The sequence below is a fragment of the Euleptes europaea genome, chromosome 20 (genome assembly GCF_029931775.1).
Source record: "Euleptes europaea isolate rEulEur1 chromosome 20, rEulEur1.hap1, whole genome shotgun sequence".
NCBI lineage: Eukaryota > Metazoa > Chordata > Lepidosauria > Squamata > Sphaerodactylidae > Euleptes > Euleptes europaea.
The window spans coordinates 25,493,932-25,514,481 of NC_079331.1; the positions used below are offsets into that span (position 1 = coordinate 25,493,932).

A 20,550-nucleotide genomic window follows, 5' to 3' on the forward strand; every position below is an offset into this window, starting at 1 on the left:
TAAAAGAGTCAAAGTATTATTCAATAAGTGTAGATTCCACTCCAGACATCTCACACAGAGATCAACTGACATTTACTGTCTGATACATTAAAGGCTGTGAGCCTGTGGAACGTTTCTTGATGTTCATCCCCATCTTTTCTCACGGAGCAAAGGATCTAACAGACACTGTTGTGGATTTTCTTAATGAATTTTCTTAACAACATTCCACTATCAAACTGCCGTGGTCAGTCATACGACAATGCCCCAAATATGTCTGGACAATATACTGGATTGCAAACACGGATTCACCAAATCAATGAGTTTGCCATCTATGTCCCCTGTGCTGGACACAGCCTGAACTTGGTGGGAGTAAAAGCAGCAGAGTGTTGCTACAGACTGTAAAATTCTTTGACTTTGTTCAGCATCTGTATTCATTTTTTGCTGGTTCTACTCATCGCTTGAATGTATTGACATCATCTGTAGGAAAAGATTTTGTGGTCAAGCGTCTGTCTGACACACGATGGGTCAAGCACATTTTGATGCTGTTCATGCTCTGTATGGGTGTTTCGAGAAAATAAAACATGCACTGGATTCTCTATCAGCTGACAATGAACAGCAAGTGAATACAAGGCGAGAGGCAGAAAGATTGAGCAAAAAAATGGAAAACCTGGAAACAATTTTTCTCACAATTCTTTGGAATGACACGCTAGAAAGAATGAACAAAACAAGCAAGGTCCTGCAATCAAAGGATGTGAACATCCTTGTTGCCACGAATCTTTTTGAGTCTATGAAAACCTATCTTCTGGAAACTAGAGACAAATTTGGTGAATATGAATTCAAAGCCAGGAGTATGTTTCCAGATACAGATTACAGTGATGGGAAAAAACGGGAACGAAAACGAAGTGTGCGTCTTAGTAGATATGATGGATCAGAAGAGGTACTCAGTAAAACCAAAAAGTTCAGGGTGGAAACTTTCCTCCCTATTCTGGACACTCTAAATCTTTGAACTGACAAAACGTGCACAGGCTTATTCACAGATTGGAAATCTGTTTTCTTCCTTCAGTGAATTGAAAACCATTGCTTCTGATGCACTAAAGAAAAAGTGTGAACATCTGGCTAATATGTATCACAAAGACCTTTTAAATGAATGTGAGCATTTCAAGCACTACATGGCTCTCTTGATGAAAATTGTGAGACTCTCCCTGCACTGTACAGAAAAATAATTTCGGACAATTTTAAATCTGTATTCCTGAATGTTGAAATTGCATTCAGAGTGCTCATGTGCATGATGGGGACCAACTGTACAGGAGAACGTAGTTTTTCAAGACTGAAACTTATAAAAAATCTGGTTCGTAGCACAATGGGGTAGCATCGTTTGAACTGGCTTTCACTCATGTGCATGGAAAATGACATCCTGAAGACCACTGACTTCAAGCCAATAATAAAACAATTCTCTGAAAAGAAATGCTGCAAATGCTTGTTATAATAATAAGTTTGTAGTAATTTCATACTCTAATCTGTGTGGTTTACTGAGTATTACTGTTCACAGTGGGTAGCCGTGTTAGTCTGTCTGCAGTAGTAGAAAAGGGCAAGAGTCCAGTAGCACCTTAAAGTAGTACCTGTATCTGAAGAAGTGAGCTGTGGCTCACGAAAGCTCATACCCTACCAGAAAATATTTTTGTTAGCCTTTAAGGTGCTACTGAGTATTATTGTGTTTTTCAAGCCTTGTGTATTGTTCAAATGTTTATCATGTTGATTAGTTGCTGCTGTACAGCGTGTTTTTAATGTTTGAACACCAGTTTTGTTGAAGTGCCAATAAAATAAATATATGTTTAATAGGATCGACCCTTTACTTTTTATTCCTGTGAGTGGTTGGCGTAGGGGCCCCCAAGCACACGGGCGTGCCCGGGGGCCCATAATGCTGTGAAGACGGCCCTGCCCCGAGCCCCGAGCATCGCCCCCGGCGAGGGGGGCACCCCACCCCCCCTTCTCGGAGAGAAAGAGCGAGAGACCACCCCTCCACCCCCCGCCTGTATCGCCGGGCACCGGCAGCCAGCTCTCCAAGGGCCTGCGCGCCCCGGGCACCCACCGGGCAACCGCCCCCCCCCCGCCCGCCCGCTGTCTTTGCAGGCCCCCCCCCTTTTCTCTCGCCCGGGCCAGGAGCCCTCGGGAGGAGGGGAGGCAGGACGTCGCTTCGACAAACCCGCCTGAGCAAGGCTGGGAGCCGGGGCCCGCCGCCGGGCATCGAAGCACGCGGGGGCCCTCCGGGCGGCGGCGGCGGCACCGCGCACCGGCCTCCTCCTCAGCAGTCCGGCCTGCCCCCTCCCCCCCCGCCGCCCCTGACCCTCCCCGGCCCGCTGGGCCCCCGCTGGGCCTTACCGCGCTCCAGGCCCCTCCGCAGCGCCGCCCGCTCCGCCTCCGAGCGACCGGCCCGACCACCGCCAGCGCCAGCAGCAGCAGCAGCGGCGCCGCCGCCCCCCCCCGCGGGGCGCTGCGGCAGCTCGGCCGGCCGGCGGGCGGGCGGGCCCGCCTCCTGCGTCTCCATGGCAACCGCCCCCCCTGCGGAAGCCGCGCCAGCCGGCCGGCGCCCGCCTCTTCAGAGGAGGGCCGCTGCGCGCCCATTGGCTCCCCCAGAGCACGCCCCGCCCACCGGCCGGCGGGAGCACGAAAACGGACGACGAGGTCGCCCATCGGAAACGATGCGGGGGGGGGGCGGGGTAACGGGAGCCGCGACCACCCGTCCCCTTGCATGACGGGGCTGCGTTGAAATGCGCCACGCACGCCGCGAAGCCCGCTGCCAAAGGAAAGGCGGCGTGGGTTTCCCAGCAAGGGCTCCCCAGCCCAGCGGCACCCTTCTGGGACTGGAGCACCCCTGCGGGCCCTGGGACCCGCAGGGGTGCTCCGGGACTGCAAAGACAGGCCCAGGGGTGGAATCTGCGGGGCAGGACATGCCACGGCTACACCTGCAGTTTTAGTTGTGGCTTTCCAGGCTAAGGGGCCCAATTCTGCTGTTTCGTTGAACGTTCAAAAGACAGTTGATCACGCTCCACCTTCTGCTTCTATGGGTCTTTTCTAATTTTCTATGTGGGTCATGGGTCAGTTCAATGCATGTTTCTCACTACTGGTATAAAACAAGAGAAACGCTCTGATGAATTTTTAGAATATACTTTAAACAGTAACAACTGTATCAATCAAAATGCACCAACCCATTGTATCTCAACAACAACACAACTAAAGACCTTGCTCCCAAAGTCCATAGAAACACCCAATTAATGGAACCCTAAATCGTCCTTGATCCTCCTGACACTCCTTTCTAGACAGCGATCCTGACATTAAAAAGATTGAATTGTATGATTGGAATCAGAGGCAGTGATTACGTTGAAAGTGATGGCAGCATGAGTGATTCTGTCATTCCAGTCCCAGAACACAGGGTCTGCCGTGGCACTTTAGGGGCTGTCCCTCCAGGCCCGGAGTCACAGGGCATCTGGGTTTAGTGACCTTACTGGAAAATCCATTCCACATTTCAAAGAAGCCCAATGGCCCATTTGTGTGTGTGTGTTAAGTGCCTCGTGGCGACCCTATTGGCAATTGAGGCTCCCCTTATCTTCCATGGGCTGTACAGCCTCTCCCAGCGTTTCGAATAGGCTAGGCTGTCATTCGTTCTGGGGCGGGTGGATGACACTGATGGTCGTCGTCCCCCCCCCCCCCCCAGCCGTGCTCCGGCTGCCGATGCCACCGCCGGGCCGTCTTCTTTGATGGGCAGGGAAGGCTCCGAGAACACCCAGAAGTCTCGACAGTCCGCCGCAGAGGTCGGGGGGGGGGGGAGCCGCCCCTTCCCTGGCGCAGCAGGGCCTTTTCTGGGGTGGCGTCTTCTCGCCGGGCCGCGGCTCCCGCCCTTTCCCTCTCCCCCTGCCCCCGCCGGTGCTCCTCTGCGCCCTGCGCGTCGCCCTGGCAACCGCGCAGCCCAGCGCGCGTGGGGGGGGGGCGAGGTGGGCCGCCGCGCCCAATGGAGGCGGCCGGGAGCAGCGCGCGTCGGGGGTCGGGCCCGTCCCCTCCCCCTCCCCCTCCCCTCGGGCGCGCATGCGCGCTCTGCCTTCCTCGCCGGCCTCCCTCAGCGCCTGGCGCGGTTGGCCGATGGCGCTGGGCCGCGTCCCCTCGCCGGGCCCGGATCTCCCGCGGCGCGAAGAGCCGCCGCCGCCGCCCTGCCTGCTGGTGGGCGACTCCCAGCCCGGCTCAGCCGCCGGAGGCGCCCCGGCGACATCAGGCCTCGCCCTGCCGCCGCCGCCGCCGCCCTGCGCCCAGGAGGAGGAGGAGGGAGGAAGGCCCGGGCGCGCCCGCCAGCCCTCCGCCGGAGGCCCGGGGCCGCCAGGGGGGGCCGGGGCGGCGGAGGAGGAGGAGGAGGAGGGGGGCTCCCAAGTCCTGGAGCCCCTGCCGCCGCCGCGGAGGAGGAGGAGCGACAGGTAGCCGGTGGGCCCGGGGCCGCTGCGCCGCCGCGTGATAAGGCTGGGCGGGCAGGCGCCGCCGCTCTGGGCCGGGCCTACCTCCCTCGCGCGTGCCGGCCTCCTGCGCCCCGCCTGGCCTGAGGCGGCCGGCGGGCGGGCGGGCGGGCGGGCGGGCGGGCGGGGCGCCGCCTCCCCCTCTCCTCTCCTGTCCTCTCCTGGGGGGTGGGTGGGGTGGGTGTCTCGCGCTCTCTCTCGCCCGCGCCTGACCGCCCGGGAGCCCGGAGAGACTCTGCTGAGCAGCACGCCCCCCCCCGCCCCCCCGCCTCGAGTGTTTGTTGACGCGGCTCCTCCGCGCTCCTCGTGCGGGTTCGTTGCAGGAGAGCGAGAGCGGCCGCCCCCTCTGGCCTCTCCCGCCAACCGTCAAAGGACCCCCCCCCGGTGGGTCAAGGCGGCACCCGGAGAGCGGGGCCCCCCACTCACTCGTGACCACGCTTGGCCTCTCTCTCGGCTCAGCTCCCGCTGCTTTGCGCCTCCCCTTCTGTCGTTTTGCGTGCAAAGGAGGGCCAGGCTGCTCCTTCTGCCCCTTGTAGCTGAAGAAGTGAGCTCTGATTCGCCAGTAGCCTTGCTTGAATAACGGTTGTTCGCATTTATGGGGAGGGGCCGTGGCTCAATGGGGAGAGCCTCTGCTTGGCATGCAGAAGGTCCCAGCTTCAATCCCCAGCCTCATCTCCAGTTAAAGGCACCAGGCAAGTAGGTGATGTGACAGACCTCTGCCTGAGACCCTGGAGAGCCGCTGCCGGTCTGAGTAGACAACACTGACTTTGAGGACCCAGGAGGGTCTGATTCAGTAGAAGGCAGCTTCATGTGTTCATGTGCTTTGTTCTGGGACCTGACCCACCTGGGCCCTTCCTTGTCCCAAGGGCCCAGTGCAGCTCTCTGCTGACACTAGCGGTTTGTGGGGCTCTTGGTGCAACGGGGGCATGCTGGTTTCTTTGTCTGATGCCTATTCCTGTGGTCTGTGTGTCTTTCTAGGGATGAGGCAGTGGTGGCAGATGCCCCTGCGTGTGCTCCCCACCGTCTGTGCGTGGAAGGTGAGTTGGCTGCTCTCCACAAGCCCTTTTGTTGGCTTCCTGTGCTCGAAGGAGTTCATGGCCACGTGAGCGGCAGGGAGCAAGGAAGGCCTTCTTAAGACCCAGAGTAAAGTCGCCCCTTCCTTCTAGTCCTCTTCCCTGGTCCTTTGAAGTGCTGTTTTACTGGAATGTGCTGTGGACTGATATTTCAGTCTTCATGTTGGACTTCTTTGCCCCCAATGTTTTCCTGTTCAGAGTATTTTAATCTCCTGTGCATTGGAAGTTGTTATTGGTGATGGAATGGGAATTGCCACCCCTGCCGGGTGGGGTGGGTGTCAGTTTGAAGTATGCAATAGAAACTGCTTCTAAGTTTAGTCTAGCTTTCCATTTTTTAAATGCTGCATTTCTGCTGTAGCAGTTAGAGAGCAAGACCAAGACCTGGAAAGCCCAGGTTCAAATCCCCACTTTTGCCATGGAAGCTTGCTGATCTTGGGCCAGTCACACGCTCTCAGACCAACCTACCTCACAGAGTTATTGTGAGAGAAAAAATGGAGAAGAGGGGAATGATGTAAGCCACTTTGGGTCCCCACTGGAGAGAAAAGGGGGGTATAAATGAAGTATGTAAAACAACTAACAATAAGCCGTGCTTCTTCAAGCAGGGATTCTCATCTCCCTTTGGCCCACCTGGGAAGATTGTGAGCAGGCCGCTGTCTGGGGATTGGCTGTGACTGTTTCTGAAGTCTGCAGACATGTGGATGTTTTTCTTTATGGCTGTTAGATTCTGGCACATCGCAGCTGGGCTTTGGTGCCCTGGAACTCTCCCAAAGCCAGGAGCTAGAGAGCACTGGGACAGCAGGCGGTGTGGACAAGGGGCAGGCGCGGTCCACAGACATGGCTTTGGAAGAAGAGGAGGAGGACTCCAAAGGTGGTACGTGAGTGTGGTACACGTTGGGGGTTGTATGTTTAGGGCAGGAGTCCCAAAGCTTTCTGAGCTTGCGGGCGCCTTTGGTGCCAAAACGGCTGCCACAGGAGGTGAAGCCAAACCTCTCGCCTTGCTTTGAAAAAGAACCACACGGCAACCCTGCTGAACATGCAAAGCTGCCCTATTCAGAGTCCGACCACTGGTCTGTCAAGGTTAGTATTATCTGTACTTTGGTTGGAAGCATGGACCAGCCACTGGGAGGACTGGAGAAGGAGGGGGTGGGGCTTCTGCACCTGTTGCATCTCCCCCTCACGCAACAGTCCGGCTCCCTGGGCTCTCGGACTAGAGCAAAGCTCACTATGACAGGCAGTCAGGTCTTCTGCTTGTCCCAGGGGCTGGTCATTCCAGTCTGGAGCAGTCCGGTCTGAAGTGGAGGTAGTGGAGCCACATGCTAAGGTGAAGGCCTGGTACTTACCCGTCTTCCCGGTCGTCCAGGGGCTGTGGTTGCTTTTGCAGCCGTGGAGATCCCTTTCATTGGCATATGGATGACAAATAGTGTGGCCTGGCTTACAGCGGCCCTGGCCCCAGGACATTTTCTGAAAAACCCGGTGGGTGCCACAGTGTGGAGCCCTGGGTTTGGATGTGGTTTGCATTTGGAGGTAATGTAACGAAATGCAACTTCTTCTCTGAGTGGGAAAATGTCATCTGGATCCTGCTCAGTTATTTAGAAAAGGCAGCAGCTCCTTGTGCAAAAAAAGCCACACAATCTGAAGAGGTTTTCCAGTCCCGGTTTCTTCTTAAACAGATGGCCTACAATGTTAAAAGATGCTTGCTGGCCTTCTGTTGCTGCATTTGTTTGGATCTGTTTAGAAAGCATGTCTTGTTTTTCTGTTTCTGTATATATGTAATGTCAAAACAATTGACAGGATCCCGAGGCTGTTACTTCAGTAGGAACTTCTGTTGCGGGGTGGGATTGCAATTTCCCCTCCAGTTGGACAGCTGAATTTAATTTTGGGGGAAATACTGTTCTTACCCCTACAAGTAAAGCCATAGTTAAGTAATGTTGTTTGGCCTATAGTCAAGGTAAAGTCACGAGCACTTGATGACTGATGACATGATATATGCTGCTAGCTATGCCAGCGTTGATTTGAAATGCTAATTAGAAAATGCTTCTAAATTTTTGCCCAGTTTTATTGCTTGAGAGGCTGAGGTTCTGCTGTAGTGGGGAATGCTCTACAAAGAGAGAAAGGCCTGATAGACACCAGTGAAGAGAGTCCCTCTGCCGCAGCCAAAGCTATAGTGTGCTGTTCATTCTAAAACCTGTGACTGAGTGCGGAATCACGCAGGTTCCTCATCTTTAGAGAGTGCTGCAGCTTTCACCCTTTTGGGAGAGTGTATAAAACTCTGGGGTCTGGTTGTGGAGGCTGTGCCAGGCCACACTGAAGTTGGGTTTTGTCATTCTCAGGAAACAGTGCCAGAGATTTGTTACCAGCGTTGTGCATCTTGTGGCATCTTCGGCCAGACTGGCCAAGGTAGTGCACAACTATGGCTGCTTTTTCTGTCTCATTTGCAGATCATAATACAGCAGCACCTGGTGAAATAACAGGGTTTGGGAGTGATTGCATTGAAAGGTAAATCTTTCACCCCTCCTCTGTGGTGCTTGATTGATTTGCCTGCAGAGAGCCTGGCCATGTGCGCATCTCTGCATTTTGGACAGAGAGGGACATAGCTGCTTTGCTTTGTCCTGTGGAGCCGTCTGTACAGGGGAGGCATACACATTTCTTCATAAATAAATCTCTCTTTGCCTGCTGGCCAAGTGCCATAAAGGCTGTTGTCAGGTGGTAGTTATGCTGCACCAAGATGAATATTAATTGTACTGATGTTCCCAGCTCACAGGTCATGTCCAGTAGCACCCCCAGAATTCTGCAGCTCTTTAAAGAGACCACCTGTTGCCCAATATCTGCATGCAGTCAACATGAAGGAAAGCCACAAGCAAAGGAGCCCTTGCTTTGGGGTTCATCTGGTGTTGAGATCTTGTCTACTCAGGAGGATATGTTTGATCAGACTAGAATGACAGGTGAAAATTGACTGTATGCTTCTGCAGTGCCTCTCTCCCCTGCTCTGTGTTGCTCATGGAAGCCTCATTGCTTGCTGCAGCCCTGCTTCTGTAGGCACCTGGGGAGATGCTTAACACCCTTGAAACTATCTGTTTGCAAATCTGTACGTAGTGGTTGTGGTAGTGGGGGGTCAGACCTGTTAATCTTTCTAATTTCCGGAATAGGTTTCAAAGACAGCTGCGCAACACTCTTAATGCTGGCCCTGCTGTAGTGACCCAGTTTCTGCACTTTTGGGATGTTCTGGTTTTGCAGATTCCAGAGGGGTTGCTATGCTGACCCTGTTGCAGCAAACAGAAGCAGGAGGCTTGTGGCACCTTTTAAAGCAGCTTCTAGCCCATGAAAACCTATGCCGAGTTAAACTCTTTTTTATCTTTAAGATGTCACAGGGCTCCTGTTGGTTGTGCACAGGATGCCCAAAAGCTACTATGTTGCTTTAAAACATAAAATGCATATTTTATAGCTTAGCATATAAAATTATTTTGATTATTCATTTTAAATCCATAAATATGTAAATGCCTTATATACTCAGCACTAAAACATATTTTGCTCATTTCAGAAGACAAAAACTATTTCATAGAAGTTTTATTTTAGCACGCAACAGAATATTTCTGGAAGATTTTTTTAAAAAGTTCTCATCTTTGTGTGTGATACATTTTGAGTGAATAAAACATGTTAAAGCTTTTCACTCAATTCAAAGAAAAAAATAGAAATGTTTTTCAGCGCTCCATTGGAGTAATACTTGAGGACCTCCCCCCCCCACATTTTTTTCTGGCCCTTCTCATATCTAATATATAGGATGCAATAAATATAAGGAGAAAACTGAAGGCACTGAAAGACAGACTAGGTTTCTTACACCCTGAAAACTGTGCAGGAGACACTCAGCAGAATTTCTCTCTGCCACAGTCCCTTTCTGTAGCACCACTTGTGTTACTTGTTAATTCTGCAGAAGGTTGGTGATTGGTGGATCCCCTTCTGCTATGTAAGGTGAGAGATAAGAATAAGAATTTTGGTTTTGGTTGTGAACCTCAAATCAAAAACAGTCATGTGAATTCATCACTTTTTAGTTGGATTATTATATATATTTGTGTTTTTAGTCTTCTCCCTGTCCATTTAAGAACATAAGAAAGGCCCTGCTGGATCAGACCAAGGCCCATCAAGTCCAGCAGTCTGTTCACACAGTAGCCAACCAGGTGCCTCTAGGAAGCCACTAACAAGACGAGTGCAGCAGCACCATCCTGCCTGTGTTCCACCGCATCCAAAATAATAGGCATGCTCCTCTGATACTAGAGAGAATAGGTATGCAGCATGACTAATATTCATTCTAACTAACAGCCATGAATACCCCTCTCCTCCATGAATATGTCCACTCCCCTCTTAAAGCCCTCCAAGCTGGCAGCCATCACCACATCTTGGGGCAGGGAGTTCCACAATTTAACTATGCGTTGTGTGAAAAAATACTTCCTTTTATCTGTTTTGAATCTCTCACCCTCCAGCTTCAGCAGATGATCCCGCGTTCTAGTATTATGGGAGAGGGAGAAAAACTTCTCCCTGTCCACTCTCTCCAAACCATGCATAATTTTATAGACCTCTATCATGTCTCCCCTCAGCCGCCTTCTTTCCAAGCTAAACAGCCCTAAGCGTCTTAACCGCTCCCCATAGGACAGTTGCTCTAGTCCCCTAATCCTTTTGGTTGCTCTTTTCTGCACCTTCTCAAGCTCTATAATATCCTTTTTTAGGTATGGTGACCAGAACTGTACACAGTATTCCAACTGTACACAGTATGGTGTGGTCTCACCATAGATTTGGACAAGGGCAGTATGATATCAGCAGTTTTATTCTCTATTCCTCACCTAATTATAGCCAGCATGGAATTTGCCTTTTTTACAGCAGCCGCATATTGGGTTGACATCTTCATTGAGCTATCCACTACCACCCCAAGATCCCTTTCTTGGTATGTCACTGCCAGCACAGATCCCATCAGTGTATATGTGAAGTTGGGATTTTTTGTCCCAATATGCATCACTTTACACTTACATTGAATCTCATTTGCTATTTTAATGCCCATTCTTCCAGTATGCAGAGATCCTTCTGGAGCTCTTCACAGTCCGATTTTGTTTTAACCACCTGAAATAATTTGGTGTCATCTGCAAACTTGGCTACTTCACTGTTTAACCCCAACTCCAGGTCATTGATGAACAGGTCGAAAAGCACTGGTCCCAACACAGATCCCTGAGGCACCCCACTGCTCACATCCCGCCATTGGGAGAACTGACCATTGATTCCTACTCTCTGCTTCCTATTTTTCAGCCAGCTCTCAATCCATAAGAGGACTTGTCCTCTTATCCCGTGACTATGAAGTTTGCGTAGCAGTCTTTGGTGGGGGACTTTGTCAAAACTTTTTGGAAATCCAAATACACAATATCCACAGGCTCATTCCTGTCCACATGCTTATTGACACTTTCAAGTCTAATAGGTTAGTGAGACAGGACCTACCCTTACAGAAGCCATGTTGGGTTTTGCCCAGAAGACCCTGCCCTTCTATATGCTTGACAATTCTATCTTTAATAATGCTTTCCACCAATTTACCCGGAACAGATGTTAAGCTAACTGGCCTGTAATTTCCTGGGTCCCCCCGGAACCTTTTTTATAAATGGGTGTTACATTGGCCATTCTCCAGTCCTCTGGTACAGAGGCTGATCGAAGGGACATATTACATATCTTTGTTAGAAGTTCAACAATTTTCCATTTGAGTTCTTGAAGAACTCTAGGATGAATACCGTCTGGTCCCTGTGACTTGTTAGTTTGCAGTTTGTCTAGACGTTCTAGGACTTCCTGCCTTGTTACCACTATATGCCTCAGTTCCTCATTTTCCCCTCTCCAAAATCTCTGTTCGGGAGAAGGAATCTGCCCTGTATCTTCAACAGTGAAGACAGATGAGAAGAATTCATTTAGTTTTTCAGCAATCGCTTTATCCTCCCTTAGAGTTCCTTTACTCCCATTGTCATCCAATGGTCCAACCGCTTCCCTAGCTGGTTTCCTACTCCTAATATACTTAAAGAATTTCTCATTGTTTGTTTTGATGTGTTTAGCAATATGCCCCTCAAAATCTTTTTTTGCATCTCTAATTATCTGCTTGCATTTCCTTTGTGCAAGTTTGTGTTTGCTTCTGTTCGCCTCGTTTGGGCAAACCGTCCAGTCTCTGAAGGAAGACTTTTTTTCTCTAATTGCTTCCTTCACCTTACCTGTTAGCCATGGTGGTGACCTCTTGGACTTATTACTACCTTTCCTGACCTGCGGTATACAAGCTACCTGAGCCTCTAGTAATGTGGACTTGAGTAACCCCCACGCCTTTTCAAGAGATTTAACCCTCCTAACTGTTCTTTTCAACTTCCTCTTTACCAGTTTTCTCATTTTGGAGAAGTTCCCTCTTTTAAAGTCAAAGGTAATTGTGTGAGATTTCCCAGTCACTTTCCCACTTAAATTTGATGCCATTGTGATCACTATTGCCAACTCAACTACATCCACATCCTGCACTAAATCACTGGCAGCACCACAGAGTATTAAATCCAGGATTGCCTCCCCTCTGGTTGGGTCTATGACCAACTGTTTGAGGGCACAGTCATTTAGGATGTCTAAAAATTTTATCTCTTTGGCTTGACTGGAGCATACATTTATCCAATCAATATGAGGGAAGTTGAAGTCTCCCATTATTACTACTTCAGTACCTTTACATGCTTCCCTAATTTCATTCTCCATCTCAAGATCATCCTTAGCCATTGGGTCAGGGGGCCGATAGAACTTCCCCAGTACTAAATCTCCTTTGGGGCCCGGAATCATCACCCATAAGGATTCTGTGGACAAGTCTGCCCTTTTTATGGTCTCTAGCTTATTAGACACTATGCCTTCCTTGATATACATAGCAACACCCCGTCCAATATGCCCTTCCTTGTCATTTCTATACAGGGATGTAACCAGGGTTGGCTGTATCCCACTGGTTCTCTCCCCTCCACCAGGTTTACAAATCAATAAAACCTACACATATTCTTTCACACAATTCTTAAAGATGATCACCTGAAAAATACTAATTTTAATTATGCTTATTTTAGAATATTTCGATGTTGCTTCTTCAAAGTCCTGCTTGAGGTGGCTTACAATTTAAAAAACACAATGTTTAAATACAAGGCATTAAAACACATTTCATTTATCCTTCACCTTTCTCCCCAGTGGGGGACCCAGAGCAGTTTACCTCATTCTTTTCTCCTTCATTTTCTCTTCATGAGAACCCTGTGTGGTAGGTTAGGCTAAGAGTGTGTGACTGGCCCAAAGCCACCCAGCACACTTCCCTGGCAGAGGAGATTTGAACCTGGGTCTCCCAGAACTTGGTCCAACATCCTAACCGTTAGCCAGGCTACAACTTTAGAGCTGCTGTGCTGACCTGGTACTGTACTTGCAGAGGCATCCTGATTGTTAATTTTATGCAGCTCTTTTTACAAATGGAAGATTTTCTGCAAAAAAAGGGAGCCCTGGAAAATATTCTACCCTACATCTTTGTGCTGAGTATTGTCTACTGCGACTGGCAGTGGCTGTCCAGGGTCTCCAGCAACATGGGAGGGTCTTTCTCCTTACCGGCTGCCTGAGATGCTTTTACTGGGAGAAGCCAGGGTTTGAACCTGGGGACTCGGGCAGGTGCTGTGCTACAGAGCTGTGGCCCATGTGGGCGTATATTTAAATAGCCATTTTTATATGTCCATGCTAAGAAGTGTAGGTGATCTTCAGCAGTCTGGTGTGTTTAAAACAAAATATGCACATTCATTCTCAGATAAGAGGGATGGAATGTGGCATGCTGGCGAGTCTTGCATGGGCTAGGAGCTTATCTTGGGTGGCTCACAGTCCCAAATCAGTGAAACAGAACCTCTTGGAGGGTGGCTGTGGTTCAGTGGGAAGGCACATGCCTTTCGCGTAGGAAGTTTGATGGACAGTCCTTAAGCATCTTGAATTGCGGATATTCATAGAACCACAGAATTGGAAGGGACCTCCAGGGTCATCTAGTCCATCCCCCTGCACAATGCAGGAAATTCACAACTACCCCCCCCCCGGTGACCCCCTGCTCTATGCCAGAAGATAGTATAGGAGCGAAAAACATTTACAAACAAGGTGCAATTTATATAAGCTACTGAGATACCTATATACATACAATGTACAAACACAAGTAACCACACTATAACCAACACACAGTATGTACAAAATATACAATCAAAGGGCAAAAAGTCTTTCAAAGGTCTCAGCAGAGTATTAAGTAAGTAATATGAGTTCAAGTTCAATATTCAAGATCAATGAGAAGCCACAATCTTCAATAGGATACGGCCGTTTCAAATTCACAATAATGTAGAATCCTCCTTCAGTCCTTCAGAAAATTGCTTCCAAAGAGTATATAGTCATACACAATCTTTTTCATATCCCACACAGGGTAAGTATAAATCAGGTTACTATAAGACGTCCAAAAGGTACTTCACATCATGCAGCATGGTGATTGGCATTACCCTGGGCATGTAAAAAAGGGCCACGGGAGCCAAGCACTGATGCAACCCTTCCCGCCCTCCCTCTCATGATCTGCTAAAGTTCACAGAATCAGCATTGCTGACAGATGGCCATCTAGCTTCTGCTTAAAAACCTCCAAAGGAGAGCCCACCACCTCCTGAGGAAGTCTGTTCCACTGAGGAACAGCTCTGTTAGAAAGTTCTTCCTAATGTCTAGACGGAAACTCTTTTGATTTAATTTCAACCCGTTGGTTCTGGGGCAACAGAAAACAACTCGGCCCCATCCTCTATACGACAGCCCTTCAAGTACTTGAAGATGGTTATTATATCACCTCTCAGTCATCTCCATGCTAAACACACTGAGCTCCTTCAACTTTTCCTCATAGGTCTTGGTCTCCAGACCCCTCACCATTTTTGTGGCTCTCCTCTGGACATGTTCCAGCTTGTCTAAATCCTTCTTAAATGGCAGTGCCCAAAACTGAACACAGTACTCTAGGTGAGGTCCAACTAGAGCAGAGTAAAGCGATACCATCACTTCACGTGATCTGGTCACTATACTTCTGTTGATACAGCCCAAAATCACATTTGCCTTTTTAGGTACCGCATTATACTACCGACTCATGTTCAGTGTATGGTCTACTAAGACCCTTAAATACCTTTTTTTGCACACACTACTGCTAAGACAAGTCTTCCTCATCCTATAATTATGCATTTGATGTTTCCTACATAAATGCGGAACTTTACATTTATCTCTGTTGAAGTACATTTTATTAGTTTTAGCCTAATTCTCCAGCCAGTCAAGACCATCCTTCTATCCTGGCTCTGTCTTCTACTGTATTTGCTACCCCTCCCAATTTAGTGTCATCTGCAAATGTAATAAGCATCCCCTCTATTCCTTCATCAAATGATTTTTAACCTGTGTTGAGCAACACAGATTGCATGTTGGACAGCTACTGCCATTAGATAGGACTAAACTATAGAAGGACCAGTGGTCTAACTCGTTCTGAGGCAACTTCATACGTTCCTGTAACATGAGTCTTGTGGAACCTTAGAGAATGACAGGTTTGATTCCTGTACTCACTGGTGCAGTTCAGAGACCCTCTTCATCAGGTACTTGAAGTATATTGGTTAGGTATAAGTAACTGCCATGGGTATATTTTATGAGCGTCCCCAGCGCGACGTCACTTTCGTGGTAACCTCCCCCTCCCCCCGTCCGCTGGGCCTGCTTCCATCCGCCGACCGTCTGAGGGTCAGTGGGCAGCCCGGTGGGGTCTCTGACTCACAAAAGCTTCAGTCTAAGGTGCTGCTGGACTAATTGTTTTATTCTTCTGCTAGAGACAAACATAGCAGCCCATCTGGAGCTATTATCATATGTTCATGTGTTGCTCTGTGAATATGCATAAGGATTCTCTTAATTTTTTATTGGTTTCTCTTTTAAATAGCTTCAACTGGTGGCAGTAGCGTGTCCAAGGTAGAAGATGCCGGTTCTCTAACACTTACTCCTGTTGATTCTCTGCATGTCCTTCACCTCTCTGGCCAGGGTCCTCTTTTCACGTAAGCTACAAGTTCATTTTGCTTGCTTTTGCTACCTGTTCACTTCAGAGTATTTAGTTTTCAGCTGACTGGCTGTCCCTGATGGCCCTGCTTCTTTCATTTAGTAATAGAGTCAGTTGTACAGCTGGCGGTCTGTGTACTGAGCTGCCCTTTAATTGTGTTTGCCTTTTAAAATACTCACTTTCTCAGGCTGATTGCTTCCTTCACAGCTTCCCCTTTTCTCCTCCTGTGCACACAACCTCTTTGATTTTAGTAGTCCCAGATGTGGCTGAGTCGTGTGAGCTGGGCCTTGCCTTCAGCTCTAGGCAGGATGTAGTTGTGTTAGCTTGAACTTGGGCTTGTGGGGGCCAGAAAACACTGGCACAGCTGTGTGCTTTCCCCCCTCCCAGTGGCGCTTCTGGTGTTGCTGTACCTTCTCCTGACAGTTCGCAGTTCATCCCTCTCATTGTCCCAAGAAGCCCAACGGAACAGTCGACAGATGGTACGTCATCCTTTTCTTTGAGGGGCCTTTGCAGCCTGTGGCTCAGCCATGTGGGTGCCCTTTGACTTCTAGGTTGGGGGAGGACACCCCCAGTCATCTTCTAGAGAGCACTGACCTGGGGAGTGCGTTGACAAGAGGTCCAGGCGGCACCACTCCTTTCCCTCCCTCAGCAGTGGGCCTCTCTGCTCCAGCAGCAAGAACGTCTTTCTCCTCTTGGTTGCCCAAGAGGGTAGCTTTTCGGTCTTCCCCCCTCTTCTCTTACAACAGGAAAGGAGCAAAAGGAGTCATTGGATGCAAAGGCTGCAGGGCTTCCTCAGGCCTCCACTCCTGTCACCCACAGCGTCCCTTCTGTTTCTGCGGGATTGATTCCTATACCGTCACAGCCAGAGTTTTCCCATGTGAGTAGATGGTGCTCCTCAGCAGCATGACCAAACTGTACTGGGGATTGTTTTGGGAGGCATGCAGTAAGCAGCAGAGTCGGCATCACCACCTGAGGTATGCAAATTGGTGGTTCTGTAATGTGTCAGTCCTCTTTTCTGAATGTCACAGAAGGACTTTGATGGGTAGGGGGAATTGAAGCAAACCAACTCAGTGTTCACCTGGCTGTGAGTACATTTGGGTAAATTTCCTGTTCTTTGATTCTCAACAGTGGGCTCTCCAGCCAAAGGCCAGGAGTGCATAATTTGTTGCTTACACTGTCATACGGTGGTTGGGAGGTTGCTCTAAAAGTGTGGTCACGTCCTTTTCGTAGGGGTAGGAAGCTCTGCTCTCGTGGCAGTTCTCCTGGTGCTGGCCGGCTGAGGGCCCTGCGGGTGCCTTTCCACTGCATCCTGCTTGGTTGGGTTTTGTGTCTTGGGAGAGGGAGCAAGGAAGTCAGGCTGTGGCTTGTGGTCCTCTTAGAAGAGAGCCTGTGTGACTGGAGGAATCTTGCCAAGTGTCTGCTGTAGAGCTGTTGTACTCTCAACTTCCTTCATTTTTTTAGGACACCTTCCTCCCAACTCCAAGCTGGCAGGATGGGCCGGAGACACAAGCAGAGACAGGAGATATCTCTGAAGCCCTGGAGAAAGCGACTGCAGTATCTTCAACAGAGGACCGCTTGAAAGCTTGTACGTTGGTGCTCTCTGCTAGTGAACACAGCCAAGTCGCTAAGGCCAAGGGCAGAGCTCTTCAGGTGGAGGAGAAGGGTTTGGTTGCAGGTGATGTTCCAGTGGAGCTTAGTAGCAGCATGCAGCAGGGGCTTAGCAAGAACGGCCAAGCCTGGCATGCCCAGACAAAGAGTAGCTCCTTCACTGTCCCAGTTGGGGCTGGCGATGGGGCTGGGACCAGTCCTGGAAATCAGCCTTGTCAAGGGCGCCTCTTGGGGAAAGGGTCTTTGGAATATGAAGCTATTCCAGAGATGCCCAATGAGGAGCAGAGAGAAACAAAATTATCGAGTGATGAAGGATCTTCCTTCCACTTGTTGCTTTCTCAAGAACCGTCCCTTTGCCAGGAAGACCAGGCAGCGAGACAAACGGAATCTGCTGCAGCTTCAGCCAGACAGTCCTCTCAAAATCTGCCCCAGGGGACTCAAAACATGGAAGGCTTAAAAAAAGACTCCTTGGAGGAAGCTGAGGCTACTCAAGAAGGGCAGAACGTGTTCCTGCAGGCAGGTGCTGGGATGCTGAAGTGGTGCGATTCCCAGCCCCATCCTGGCACGGACAGTAAGAGGAGCCCGGAGAGGGTGGGTGTTCCCCCAGTCTTGTCTCTGCCTGCTGAAATCTCTGCAGGCAGAAGTAGCGAGGAATGCTGTGCGGAGGAGGCGGCACGAGGTGAAGAGGGCAAGGGCCTTCTGCAGGAGGTGATGAGAGCCAGGCAAGGTGGCCTGCCGGAGAGCAAAGCTGACGTGGAGCCTGTTGCCATGCTGGAGGGCCAGCTGACTCCTGAGAGAAGCCTGCCACTGCCTGGGAAAGGGGAGGAGGTATCGACAGCGACTCTGCAGCAGAGGGCCTGTCCAGTGAATTCAGACAGACATGCGGAGAGCCAGGAGGAGGAGTCAAGTGAACTGGCGGAAGAGAAGCAGCTGCAAGAAAAAGCATCTAACGTTCCGGCTGGCCTACCTGCTGGTAAGTGGCTCAGGAGTGGGGACTGTGCTTAAGCAGGGATGAACATGCGGTGACCAAGGGAGGGGGCAGGACCAGGAGAGGGTGTCAGCCAGAACCTCTTGTGCCATTGCTCCATATTGTCAGTGTGCGTGGGGAGGTGTGGACCTGTTTACATCTGATTGAAAGAGCGCCGTACTATGCAACAGTTGCAGAAAAATAGAAGGAAATGAATTGGGCAGCTGGTTTCTTCCCAGTCGCTCCCTTTTTGGGGTTCAGATAAAGAGATTGCGTTAGCTTTTCTATGCCCATTTTGGTATCTTAGATGCCACTTCAGAAAGGCAAATAAACATATTGTCTACTGCTGGGTGGGGAACTGGGGACCAACCGTCAGTGTACTGGCTGTTTGACTGTCTCTCCAGCAAGGGTTTACTCTGTTATTTCTTCGTTTTGGTAGCTTGTTGTCATCTGTTACAGTGTTTGAAAAGTTAAATCTTAGAAGCAAAGCAAATGTTTGAAGTATGTCTGTTTGCAGAAATGCAATGTGTTCGGTACAACAGACAGGGCTTGAGAGAGCTTCATCTCCTGCCCCATCCTTGCAGAATCTCCTTGGCTTCAAGCATGTGCATTAGAAGTTTCTTTCTAAAACAGCTGGAAACCATGTATCCTCCCATTGGTGGAGAAGGGTTGCTTTTCCCATTCAGTCCAGCAGGCTGGGTCAGGTTGCTTTTCCCATTCAGTCCAGCAGGCTGGGTCATGCAGACAGAGTGATTTTGTCCCTGTGGGTGGGAGGAGCACCAGCTGCGCCTGTCCATTCTGGTGCGGTGAGTTTCAGTGAGAAAAGGTGGACTAGAAGTGAAGTAAATACACTGTGATTTAGAGAGTGCCTAAGGAGTTATTTTCCTTGGCTGGAAGGTGATTTACATCCTTCCTGCCCCTCTCTGGATTGATCAGTTAAGGTGGGAAGGAAGGTCACGCCAGGAAGAAAGTGGTGTGTGTGTACAGGAGTGACTTTCTCAGCACCAGTTCAGAGCCCCAGCCTCCCTGACAGACGATGAAGGGGTTGGGCCCCCCCATCCAGCTCTGATCTTTCTGAAAAGCGATTCTTCTCCTTTCTGATGAATCATAGAGTTGGAAGGGACCACCAGGGCCATCTAGTCCAACCCTCTGCACAATGCAGGAAATTCACTACTACCTCCCCCCCACAAGTCTTCAGTAGGAAAAGAGTACCTGCAGAGTTTGAGTAAGGATGTGGGTATAGAAACCCCAATGATACAGTCTGTGGTAGCTAGGACGGAGTCCAAAGTGAAGTTGCAGAGGAACACAGAGGCCATACAAAATTTGCTGGACAATTGTCCGCAGGTGTGGGAATCCATGGCTGACTTGGGGGACATGTGAGTTGCTACTCAGGTCCTCTGGGGATAATGTAGAGTGGCTTTTGGGTGATGTAACAGGGAAAGATCTCAGGTGAGGTGGGGCAGTTGGGTTGGTGGAACACGTTCACCCTTCTCCAGATTGCTTGGGTATACTTTCTTCTCTCTTACACTAATATCAGGAACAATAGTAGCATTCTTTCAAAGAGCTTCTAAAAAGGTTCAGAATAAAAGTGGATCCTTCTCTTTCCACCCCCACACCCCCAATTGGGCCTTGGTCCCGTGGGTCCACTAATGCCAGAAATAACTCTCTGCACAGTGAACTGAGCGAGGGGCACAGTGGTCTCAGAGAACCACATGACCAATATAGATCTCCAAAACGCTCCTGGATCGTCACCCTAGGATGCTCCATGCACATTTCCAAACACACTTGCATGCAACCAGGAGCCGTCTGGAGATGTACTTTCCCCCCCTCCCCCACCCTCAGCAAGGTTTTCCAGCATTCTGACGTTTGCTTCTAGATCCAACAGGCACTCCATGTCATTGAGGGGACCTTATTCTAATGAAGGAAAAAGAGTAACTGTTGACAGAGTTCTCTCTGCTTCTCCTCACATCCACTCAAAGGGGGCCCCCCTCAAACGAGAGCTCAAAAGGAGGGAAGAAAAAGGCCCAGGCTTGGGGGTGCTTCTGCAAAGTGTCCATCCAGAGGGGTGTCACCTGGCCCTCTGGGCAATGTGAGGAACAAGTGGCCTCTGGATCTTCCAAGCTTGCAACCTGAAAGGCTTTAGACAGGTTGTTCCTCCTCAGTTGTGTGTGTATGGTGGCGGGGGGTGGGGGCGCAACCTGATTATTCAGCTTTCTGATTCTGACGTAGAGTTTCTAGAGGAGACTTAGACAAGGGAGATGGAGATGGTAAGGTGATGAGATCCAAATCCCTGGCCCAGTCCTCCTCCTCCAGCATGGTGTAGTGGTTAAGAGCAGTGGATAGGAGTGGTGG

At 49.9% G+C, this 20,550-nt stretch overlaps 1 protein-coding gene across 1 annotated transcript in view; it reads left to right on the forward strand.

Moving 5' to 3' along the window:
* Positions 1–4,113: 4,113 nt before the first annotated feature.
* TP53BP1 (tumor protein p53 binding protein 1) overlaps positions 4,114–20,550 on the forward strand; it is a 61,219-nt gene continuing 44,782 nt past the window's right edge. Inside the window, exons 1-7 of the mRNA XM_056865772.1 lie at positions 4,114–4,268; positions 5,454–5,512; positions 6,270–6,416; positions 15,510–15,621; positions 16,011–16,102; positions 16,370–16,500; positions 17,085–18,204. Coding sequence (XP_056721750.1) covers positions 4,114–4,268; positions 5,454–5,512; positions 6,270–6,416; positions 15,510–15,621; positions 16,011–16,102; positions 16,370–16,500; positions 17,085–18,204 — 1,816 coding nt within the window. The remainder of the gene's footprint in view (positions 4,269–5,453; positions 5,513–6,269; positions 6,417–15,509; positions 15,622–16,010; positions 16,103–16,369; positions 16,501–17,084; positions 18,205–20,550) is intronic.